Source organism: Sceloporus occidentalis, unplaced genomic scaffold (genome assembly GCF_023333645.1).
Source record: "Sceloporus occidentalis isolate IW3139 unplaced genomic scaffold, rSceOcc1.0.p SCAF_117, whole genome shotgun sequence".
Taxonomy (NCBI): Eukaryota; Metazoa; Chordata; class Lepidosauria; order Squamata; family Phrynosomatidae; genus Sceloporus; species Sceloporus occidentalis.
The window spans coordinates 2,047,688-2,059,766 of record NW_028317097.1 but is presented as its reverse complement, the minus strand read 5'-3'; the positions used below and the strand labels follow the sequence as shown (position 1 = coordinate 2,059,766).

At 40.6% G+C, this 12,079-nt stretch overlaps 1 protein-coding gene across 1 annotated transcript in view; it reads right to left on the bottom strand.

Moving 5' to 3' along the window:
* The window catches only part of LOC149282404 (zinc finger protein Helios-like), a 44,479-nt gene extending 36,870 nt beyond the window's left edge, over window positions 1-7,609 (bottom strand). The window contains exons 1-2 of the mRNA XM_089498236.1: window positions 7,576-7,609; window positions 4,904-5,008 (exon numbers count right to left, since the gene is read on the bottom strand). Of these exons, the coding sequence (XP_089354362.1) occupies window positions 4,904-5,008; window positions 7,576-7,609 (139 nt within the window). The remainder of the gene's footprint in view (window positions 1-4,903; window positions 5,009-7,575) is intronic.
* Between the last annotated feature and the right edge of the window lie 4,470 nt (window positions 7,610-12,079).

Sequence of the window (12,079 nt, the reverse complement as noted above, 5' to 3'; positions counted from 1 at the left end):
CGAATGCCTGATCAAATCTCACCGGCCCCGTAGTTAAAGGAACGGTCCAAACCATTGGTTGTTTTTTTTTTAAGTTGGAGTTTATTTTTTGCATGGGCTCCAGTGCAGTCTACTGCCTGTAAATATAAGTCTTGTTTAGTTATTTGATTTACGATTTGAGGATATGACTATAATGGGACTTCTAGTGAGCATGTGTAAGAAAGCAAGCATATTACAGTACACCCCAGCTTTTAGTAGCAGCAACAAGCGGAGGAGCTAAACGAAAGACGTTTCAGTTACACCATTCACCTGGATAGCTCTGCATTTCTATGTATGTATGTATGTATGTATGTATGTATGTATGTATGTATGTATGTATAAGTATGCAGTATAAAAGCTAGACAGAATCAGAACCACATATTGCTTTATCTTTATTATTGCTCTGACATGCAAGAAGCTTTTAGAAATGTGGGGAAGTAGATGCTTGGTAGAATGCAAGGAGTTAACCTGACAATTATTCTGCTCAAATAGGTTTAATCAATTAGAAAAAAGATGAAGTATAAAAGAAATTCTTCGATGAGCGGCGTGTTATAAAGTCCTCTTTTTGGTCAGATTCGTCTTGTGCTGCACTAGGCTCTGGGTGCAGACAATCTGAGTGAAGAGTGATCACATATTAACTAAAACTATATTGGGTGACATTAAACAACTTACCTACATTAATTGTGAAAAGTCAAAGCAACGCACCACTGGAACACTGGCTACATGCAATGTCTCATACATTGTGGGCATTTTGTATAGGATGGCCCAATAATATAATGTTTCTAAGCATATACATAATACCCCATCCATCAACAGGAAGTGGACAGAACCCCATAAGTGGAGTACAGAAAGGACCCAGCCATGATGTAAAATTCAACTGTAAATGCCCCCCCCCATGTCCCCAAGCAAACTAACTATGACACATTGTCGGTCTAAATAATCGGGGGCACGACTCCAGTACTCAATGGCTACCATTATTAGAGTTCTCAGTTTCAGCACAGACATTTTAATGAAAAATTTATTTTCTGTAAAAAAAATAAAATAACATCCATGCACACAATATGAGGGACGGAAGATCTGCACTGCTATGGGTACTCGCAATTGATGAAGGAGCCTATTTTTGGAGCCCGAATATGGGACAAGCTTCCAATATTACACACATTGTACCATCTATACCTTTTAATACGGAACTTATTTTAGTTACAGACTACAGGAAGCTTGAGAGCAATACAGACAATGACATATCTTGATTCGTTTTGTTTTTATTCTTTACCCACAGGCAGTTACATGGGGTCCCTCTTCTGCATAGGCCATTAGCAAAGAAATGGGTGGCAATTACATAGACTGTATTTAGACATGCCATATTGTGTATCAATCTATTTTGCAAGCAATGGTCTCTTATGACACCCTCACTTAAGTTTTCAAGAGGCTTGTCCTACTTCTAAATTTCTATCAATTATCTCCAGGGCTAAGTCAAGTCAATATAATGTTAAGTTGGTATGTACTTGATTTCAGATATCACTTTGTATTACAAAAAAAAGCGTGTAAAAAAGATTCTTATTCTACTAAAGTTTGAAAATGGTAATGTACAAGATTTTGATTTTACTCCACAAATTCCACTGTTCAACTCAGAATCTTGTAAAAACTCTAGATCTAATGTTATTAGAACCGTCTCAAATCCTGATCCCATCGCCTAGCTGTTGAATGTCCTGGCTCGTGTCCTGTTTAGTGGGGCTACCATCAGTTTAGCATTAAAGGCTACTCTCATGATACTTAACTAGCACAAAGGTAATAATATGAGCGAAACCTCCACAGCTGCTAGGTCTAGAAAACGGCATAGAAAGCATTGTGGGAGCTGCGTTCTCAAGTACTAAAGGTTGTCTAGCACTGAATAACACAGAAAGCTGACCGAGCATCATGGAAGTGGTATTCCACAGAAGCTTGGTTTTGCATGTAGGTCATCCGTAACAGTACAGGGAGTGGTAAGAACTCGACTTGAGACATAACTGCCTGGTAAGACATTGCTGTCAGCAGCTGAAAACATACAGCCCACCATGAAGTGCATTCAGTTCCCTAATAAATAGAAGATGTTAACAGTTGATTGGCATTCTACAGCACGGCAATATCTCTAGCATGTATACAGTCCAAACCTTTGCCTTAGTTTGTGTAGGGACTGACTCCTTTTACGCACTATTTGACTTTGTCTTATGGACGTGTATATAAAAATATGCAGTGTGACGACACCCCTCCTGTTGTCCCATTTAATCGCTTACAAGCTTGTTCTTCAACTTATGTCACTGGTTGACATTGAAAAAATCCTGTTAGGTGGTTTCTTTGTACTGCGTTCTGTAGCGATCCAGGCTAATCTGCTATGGTGTATGTATTTGTCACTGAACGGTGTCTGCGTGGAAGAGAAAGGGACCTGGATACCATAAACAGACACAAAAAAGGTAGCTGGAACCAGGGAAGATACTATCTTTCTCTGGAATAATTGGATAGGTGAACTTTGGAACATGAGACTCCCGAAGTGCAAAGCCCAAGGTGACCTCTGGCTGAAAGGTTCATCAATCAGTATCCCTGGTGACAAGATAACAGAAGTACTAATCATGGAAAACAATATGAATTGTTCTAAGGAAAATGGGTCAATATTGCTAATCCTTCCAGTATAAAAGGCGTCAACCTTAAAGCGACAGACCGTACGTTCAATATTTCACTAGGTGCCCGACAGACATCATCAGGCCTTGCTTTCGGTGTAGGGTGTTATTACCTTTTAAAAGTTGGTATTACATGGTATATAATAAAAAAAAAAAAAAGGTTATTTTGTCTTCTTTAGACAATACTATTTTAAAATAAAACTATGCTGAATAATTATTATTTTAATTATTCAACTTTATTTATTGCAGGTTAAATGCATTCTGGATTTCTGGTTCGACAAGAAACTTATGGAAAGTTTCTGTGTAGAGGTCAGTGTTACGTCTGCACGAACGGTACGGTACCCGTCCTTTTTGTTAGATAGTAAGCCAGTATTGTTATTAGTAATAATAATATATAGATTCTGTTTTCAATTGGAGATTATGCCAGTAAAATCAAGGACATGCTTTCAACACTGCAGAAATCTAACATCGCTTTAAAATGTTTACCATTATACTGAACACCAAGTGAAAGTTTATACCGGGTCTCGTAAACGAACAAATCCTTCCATAAAATTGTCTGTCGGAGGAGAAGGACTATGAGTACGATGTTTGAAGCTACGAACGTGCCGGCAGCTTGCAGCGCTGCGGTGTCGGAATCGCCTGACTGTTATCTAATGCTATGATCCTCAGAGAACCCAACACCGCTTTTTCAACAGAGAAGGCAAGGTGTATAGTTCTCTAGAGACAGACATATAATTGGACATGTTTGTTTAAGCGCAGCTACATCTCACATTCTATCTGCATTAACACCAGAGCTTATTCCAATAAAACGCCTTTAAAGTAATATTCCTGCAAAAAGCGGCTCTTTAGATTCACGCAAACGATCGCGATCTTCCTATGGAGCGCTAAACACAAGTTTACCCGTGCAAATGACACCATAAGGGTAGTAATGGACTACTGAAGGACTACTATTCCAATTATTAACAAGCAAACGCTAGAAGTGTAAGTCTGCAAGCAGTTAGAAAGCTTCCAATTTCCCTCCCCGATCACTCATCTTACTCTTAACATTCTGCGGGGCTTCATTATAATTCCGAAACCTAAAATGTAATTTTCGAGCAAAGTGCTGCCATCAATAGAGCGATTTTGCTGCGGTAAAAATGATTACCCAATATGCTCACAATCTATGTATTTTAGGAACATGGAAATAATTACTTGACCAAATGGAGCGATGAATATTTAAATTACACTTAACACGGAATATGAAGCCATGATTATTTAATGAAATGATAAGATAAATGCATGTGTCAGAGGCATAAATGATGTCCAAAAAATAAAATATTGGCAAATTAATAAAACAATAGTAAAACAAACAGCGACACAAAGACACAAAACATCACTGTAAACAAAATCAATAGGATTTTTTTTGTGCCTGATCATTGTCTGAGATTTTCGCTCGCTCACACTCGGCTTGCTCAGACACTACTTCATGGGTCTTGAGGAGGCCGATTAATCCCCAGACCCCACTCACCTGCTTTACGCAGCACTTGGACTTTTCTCATATCCCATACCCGTTTCCATCGCCCCCTCCCCCATACACAGGTATCTGCCGTGATATATTCTGTGTTATTTACCATTTCAGGTATACGCTTTGTATTATTGATCACTGTACCTGCTTACACTGTATTACACACATACTTGGCCTGCTCTGGGTTCACTAAACCCTGGTTATATCCCACCAGTTCTAGTGGTGATCTATATATGGGTTTGGGTTTTTGTGGCATAAACTCAGAAAACATGTTTAATGGTCACTTTAATAATTAGCATTGGTAATATTTTAACAACAGTCAGATAATGGTTGATAAAATGACACCTAAAACCATGGTCCATACTAACGTATTAAAAAAATTTCTAACATATGCAATGGTGCCCAAGATCCGTACCACGGACACAAGCCCAATGAAATTGTTTGAACGGGGCTTTCAAAATATCTCTGAACTGACCTTGTTATATGAATGATGCATTTAAACACATTTTTTAATCGATTCTAATTTGTGCGCATTCTGCTTTAAAAAAAAAAAAAAAGCAAGTGGAAACGTTGCAAGTATTGTATCAGTAATTTTTGTTCAATAAATTCTACTTATTTCATCATCTCTACGTGATCTAAAGATGTTTGGTTTCCACGTACATTAGAAGATAGAGCTGATGACTGCGTAGACATTGGCAGAGAAAAAGAAATCATTAATGAGACTTACTGCTTGCCATGTGCGTAGGGGAGGAATGCTGGCCATTGGGGGTGCAGGAGGTCAGGTCTATGGCCATGTTGGAGTGTTCCCTCTCGGCCACAAGCTGATTATCACCTGCTTGCAAGAAACAGAGCAATTAGGTTTCTCGTGCCTGTGGGCAAGAAGACTAACAAACGCCAGGAATGCAGAACTGAAGAGGCCAGGCGTGTGCCTCCCGGAGCTTTTCAACGTCAGAGCATGAGGAAAAGGCACCGGCTATTTAAGAAAAAGAATAGAGTAGTTAACCCCACGACTGCTGGAGCAGCTGGATTCCCGATTATAAGAGTTCATTCAATGATAGTGCCAACGACAAACACAAGAATGTCTGATCAAACCATCCTCGCCAGATTTCCAGGGGGCAACCTAGAGATATATATAAAGAGCTGTATCCGTCCATTTGTCACAATCGTATATAAATGTGTTTTTTTGGGCATTTTAAAAGTTATAATTTGGCAACCAATCAGTTTTTATAAAAGGAGCCCAGCGAGGGGTACAGACGTAGACTATTACAGGATATATTCCCTGCAAGGACTTTAAGACTATCATTCGGTGTTATAAGCCCTGACCACTGACCCAAGCTAAGCTCTCCATCAGAGAGAAGAACTGCTTCACTCCGTGCAAAAGGATGCTAAGGACACCGAGTGATCAATTTGATTTCGTCTGGGAAACCAAAGAAAATGAACTGGTTGTTATAGAAACTCCAGTCCTTACCCGGAGAAACCAAAGGCATTTAAATACAATGTATTAATTGTACGAGAAGGTGCTTTGTTGGAACAAACGCTTACCTCGTTTACTATATTAAAACAAACCTTCCTTCATAGGGGACTTCATTTTTAAGTTAAAATGTAATTAAAAGATAACGTCATCACACTAATAGTCGCCTGTCCATCTATCACTTCCAAAAACGCCTGGTTAGGAATATCATTTCTGTAACTGGATCCCTCTCCTTTTAAGATGTTTCTCCCATAGTCTTAACATGTTTCTTCCTGCGATTCCCAGCTAGAAGGGGATTCCTTTGCGTAGGGATTTTTACGAGTTCTCCGAGCGAAGAATGGTTATCCAAGGAGGCCATTTAAAGGAACAGGCTCCCTCTACATAAAAAAACAACGCCTCCGATATCTTTCCTCGCCAAGCGTACATCTATTACAGTCGTTTGTGGTAGATACACAAGGGTTATTAACTAAGAAAATATGGCAGGTCTTAAAGAAAAAGGATTAAATGGGAATGCAAGCGAAAGGTCCTTTCACTAAAACAAAGAAATATCCTGGCATTTACGTCAATAGTAGCCGGTCCAACGCTCTTGAAGGCATTCTGAAAGCTCCTATAGCTTCGGTTACTTTAAGAAGCTAGTAGGCGGCAGCCGATGATCATTGTCGTCGGCTATCCTTCTATAATTATGTTATTAGTTATTATTATTAGTATGTAATTATTAGCATGTAAGCCAAGTGCATTTGGTTTATAGTCCATAAAGTATGACCTCACTAAATGCAAAATGTAAATAGAATGGACTACCCCTTTGTCTTAGGCTTTCATCATATATTTATTGCATATTATATTATTATTATTATTATTATTATTATTACACCAGGCATCAATTGGTGAACTACCCTAATAACTATAAATTACCAAAATACCAGCTACGGGGGGTTAGTGTTCTTGATAAAGCGTTACTCCAATGTGATATTTTAAAAAGCAAAAAAAATGAAATTATTCTTAACCATTCAAATAGATGTTTTTGGTTTTTTTAACGTTACGTCAGAAAGTAATTAGTCCTTTCCACGGCGCACTAAACAAAGTTAGTTGTAACAAAACAATGAGAAGAAAGAAGGATAAACAAGACGCCCGTAAGTTGTTAAATGTGAAGTTTAGCAAAGCGAGGATCCCCACGGGTAAATTCCTAAGGATGATTCACCGTCAGAATATCCAACGGAATAAAATATAAAAATAAAGGGGACAACATGGAAGTGGCGCAGTACAAAGATGGCCTCACAAACTGCTCATAACGCCCTTAGATCTAAAATATTCAGAATAACACAAAATACATTTATTTAAAGCTATCAGTAGCTGTTAGGTATACGCGGTGTATACATTAAACTGAATGCTCGCGGAATGTAATGCTATTTTATATCATTGGATGCATCTACCGGCAACAGGTGTAAACCTTCATTTTAGAATTTTATTTCAAATTATATGTTTCTATGATGCCAGATTAGAGAAATTTGGCCCCATCCAGTCTGCCCAGTTTTCCTGTTCTTCAAACCTTATTTAGCACTTATATTCAGGACAGCCACATGTTTAATTTCATCCACTGGAAGGCTGTTCCACTTATCTACCACCCTCCCTAACATTTCTCCCTCTTGTAATTCATGGGATCCCTTTATGTTCTCATATAACCTCATCTCTCCTAAAAGATCTTACAACGCTGAAAAAATACAACTATACATTTTAGAAGAGGAGGTAAACTTTCTTTGTGAACTTTACTGTTCTTTCCCCATAAACTCGCCGTTATAAATGGAACATTGGGTGACTTTGCCTCGGTTAGTAGACATACTATATAAAAAGTATCGAACTGTATAGTAACACCGATACGTTTCAATTACAAATAATAACAAGACAAAACAAACATCAACATTAACCCTTACCGGTTACGTATCCATCGGGCCTCTCTGTTTCCATAGTCAAAGCGCAGCGCTGAAATATAAAACGGGACATCTTCAAAAACCCAAACATTCCCACGAAGGAGAAAACGTTGGAAATGAGAAACACGCTATTTACATTTTTGGGTTTCTTGGTCTGTTCTGTACATGTCTCTGTGCCGCCCGCAGAGATCCATCCCTTTAGATGATGAACTCCAGGGGCGTCTGTCTGTATAAATCTTTTTGAAAACTGACGGTCCCTTTCACAAGGACTGCTTTTGCTCATCTCCATCAAATGAGTACCGTGTAATATTAAGGCAGAAACTGAAATTTAAAGAGTACACGGTCTTACAAGTGTGCTGTATATCAAGATAATAGCGAAGATAAAAATTAACAACATTGCTTTAATACTTCTAAAAAAGATAAAATAAAAAAAGTTCACTTTGACGTGAAAAACGGCCTTCTGTCTTTGCAAAAACATATAAAAATGATGTAGATTGCGCTTTGAGTTTTCTCATTGTACGCATTAAAGTGAAAGCGCTGGAAGTTCTCTCTCTCCTGGCGGACTAAAACTAAATGTAAGAATTGAAGAAAAGCAGCAAAATAATCTTTAAAATAAAAAAAAAATGTAATAAAATTCACCGATACTTGTAGAATAAAAGCCAGAGAAAGCACATATATCTACCTATAATCCCACTGACAGCCGACTGCTTGTCACAACCTTACGTCTTCCTGTGTCAATGTGATTTAACCCCTTTGGCAACAGAAGAAACATGCGACACTCTTTACCATAGGATATTTAGTCACCAAAGGGGTTATGACATCACTTTCTTAACTTTTTTTTTTCTTTCACTGATAATATTCGCTGGCACATACTAAAAAAAAACCAAAAAAAAAAAAAAACACCACATTAACGTTACCATCCTAAAAAAAGAATCAAATTAAAAATACATTTGCCTTTTACTGCTGTTAGCTTATCAGCAAAATCTGAAATTCTGAATCCGATTACAAAACTGGGCCAAAAGTATCGTGAATTCACTTAAATAACAACTTCTCTTGGCACACGGAGGTAAATCTTTCCTTACGTCATAGACGTGGCCCTCGCCAGCTCTCAGAATCCGCAGGCAGCTTGGCCCTGGCTGAATAACATGGAAACTCCATTCGAATAAATCCCGAGAGGTTTTGGGTTAATTAAACATGCAGTTGTTTGATTTTAATTATACGATGAGACGTCTAATCTGTCTTCTTAAAAACGCAACAGCGTCAAAAAAAAAAATAAAATAAAAAAAGAACCAACAAAGTCATCCCAATGATGAATGAAGTTGATAAATAGCATTAAATAATGAACAGGTTATTTGGTAACACAGGCTTTGTCCAGGAATGGATGTGTGATCAGTCAATGACCATCTATACAATGAATAGTACATTCAATAGGAGGCTTATTAATCTATTAACCCTCTAAAAGCCAAAGTGACGTAAGATGTCATAATCAATTCTAAGGAACATGTCTTTACTTGGAAACATCAGAGATTTCCCTCTATCTCTCCCCAACCTACCAACACGATTAATAACGATAAAACAAAGATATACATCTTGAAGACGGCTACACAGGCGCAAATTAATACAGAATTTAAAAGGCCACTTTGACTATTAGGAGCCGTGCGGAATTTTGGGAAGCGGTACATTAAAACGGATCAATTACGTGTAAAATATTTAAAAAAAAAACCAAAAATCTCAAATTTTAAGATCAAATATACAGAAAATAACAGTTTCTCTACATAAAACCCGAAACTGGGAGCCTTTACCTACAGGGACCAGAGGGCAGACATGTAATTAAGTGATACGGGATTGCTCTTGTCAAATAAACCTGCCGGACGAAATGTCACGTGCTTACCAAGAAGGGAAGAAATTAAGACAAAAAAAGACAAAACCGAAACGACAAAGAAAATTATTTGACTTTTTTTTTTTTGCCACCTCTTCCTCGTTTGCTTTTAGCTTCCAAAACCGTTCCTGCGCTGCCAGTTAAATTATTCACAACCAGCCATTTCTGTATTGATCCACCAAGTATATTTAGCTCTCTCTCCTGGAATTTCTACATTACTTACTGGAAAGTAAGCTGCTTCGAGTCTCGTCTCCAAATCGCTTCCCAAAAAAAGTATTAAGAGATAGAAAAAAAAAAAAGAAAAGAAAAAGGGCTTACGATTCTTGCCAGTGAATGTATTAAATAAGTATGTTATTGCTCCCGTGTTCTCGTTTTTCCTTTTTCCAGACAGATCAAGTTGCCTTGGCGAGCAGCGATCACGTCGGTTTCGACATGCTACAGACCAGCTTTCTATCAGTCTAGAAAATGTGCCGCGCTCGACAAGTTTTCACGGTTGGGTTTATCGTGACATGTCTGTCAAGGAGACACTTAAGAAAGTTCGCTGATAGCATCAGGCACCTACTTCAACTGAAGAAGGGTAACCGATAAGAAGTGGGTAGGGTCATGGCAGCAGCGACCAGCGGGGCTGGTTTATCCAACTGCCCCCAAAGAGAGACGACCACAAACGGTTAACGAGAGCCGTCTTCGTGAGCCTTAAGGCTGAGCAAGCAGCCAAAAAAACTGTGACACGGCACGATGACAGGTGGCACTGTGTCCCCAAACTTTGCCAATACAATGTTTCTAAACAGTAAGAGTACAACATATGTGTTATATTAACACAGCCAACACACACACACACACATATATATATATATAAAGAAAATAAGTCAGCGTAGGGATATACATAAAAATAATATATATATATATATAGATCAATGAGGACAACGCGGTGCACGTGCAGCTACCTCAGGTGTGAAGGTGTCCCATTGACATCTGATGGCACAATGATGGTGAGGTGGTGCAGGACACTCCAGGGATGAATAGAGGGTGAATGTGAAGGGAAGTCCCAGGGTGAGTGGAGGGCGCGGGTTCTCAGAGCGGTCCCCGGGACGGAGTGATGGGAGTGAAGCAGGAGAGCGGCCGGCAAGGTGTGACACGGCACAGACAGAGCCGGGGGAACACTGCCGGGGAAAGTTAGGAATGTCACGTACTTTCAGGAAAGCAAGAGGGAGGTCATCGCTCCAGCAAAGGAGATTAACAAGAAAGAAAACTGGATCCACCGGTTATTTCTGAAGCAGCTGAGAAAGAAACCAGGAGAAGGCGAAAAAAAAAAAAAAAGAAAGGGGGAGGAGGAGGAAGGGGTGAGATGAAAAGCAAAAGGAGGGAGACAGGTAGAAGAGGAAGAAAAGTAGGGGGGCAAAATCTGGCTGCTGAGTAACTGGGGGCAGCGCCCCAAAAGTGAACTTCACACAGGTAGAAGTTTCCTGAACTCTACTGAATGCAGATGGGGGGGGGTAATTGTTACCCCATATTAAGGGCTCGGGTGACAGACTGGTATATAGGGCCAGTGATGTCATCTAACAGGTACTGGAGCGCACCATTAACCCTAAGCATACCAGGCACAGTGCACCTGACACCAGCTCGGCTCATTGATTCCTTTTGTGCCATCATCATATAATACGATTACCCGATTGACTTCCTGAATCCCAGACTCCTAGGCAATGACTGCCGGGCAACCTGCTCTGCTGGCCACTAATGCCACACAACTGCCCCCGCACTATATCCCCTGACGCATGTCGCGATATTTTTCTGCCGCTTGCCCAAACAGTATCAGGCCATTGGCAGTCTGGCACAGTCACCCCACAGCACCAGAGGAAGCCCCACTTGTCACATGCCCCTGCAGAGCTGCCACTAGCCCTGTCACACACACGGCTTCATTGTCCTCCCCACACATGTCTCCCTGTCAGGGAGGATGACAGCCCCCTCCCCACACCTCCCACTCACCTCCCCACCCTCATCCCGACAGCAACAAGTCCCCGACACCGGGATGCCAAATAACAAGTTTGTCACCCACGGTAACCCACGCAGGGCTGCCTTTACCTCAGCGGTGCCACACTTCTCCCATCCCTTTGTGCGGCTGCCCCTGCCCGCGGCCGCCTTGTGCACTGCAGCTGGCTATGGAAACTAAAGCAGTTGTGCTGTAGCTAAGGGTAATCCTCTTCCTCCAATACTTCCTCCATCTTCAGCAGAGCCAAGCAGGGGTTAGCCCGGGACAGCTGGTCAAACCCAGAGAAACGGATCAAGCAGCCAGTCTGCCTTCCCTAGACACACGGCCAATAAATAAAGGCTCGCAGCTCCCGGCGCTCGGCAATCGATTACAGGACAGTGCACTTGATCCGCTGCTTTCAATGTCTCCAGTGATCTCAGCAGCCAGGGGTGGATCCAGGACACAGTATCCCCAGGATCTGCTGCCCAGCTCCCACACAGCATCACGGGCAGCCCCCTCCTCGCGCCGATCCGGTGTGGGCTGTGTATTCGTTAAGTTTGTGCCCTGCTGTAACCGGCACGTCTCGGTATTCGCTCAGGAAAGTTATCCGGCCCTTGGGTTCTACAGGCTGCTTTTTTCTTATTGTGGAAAGCGAACAAAAG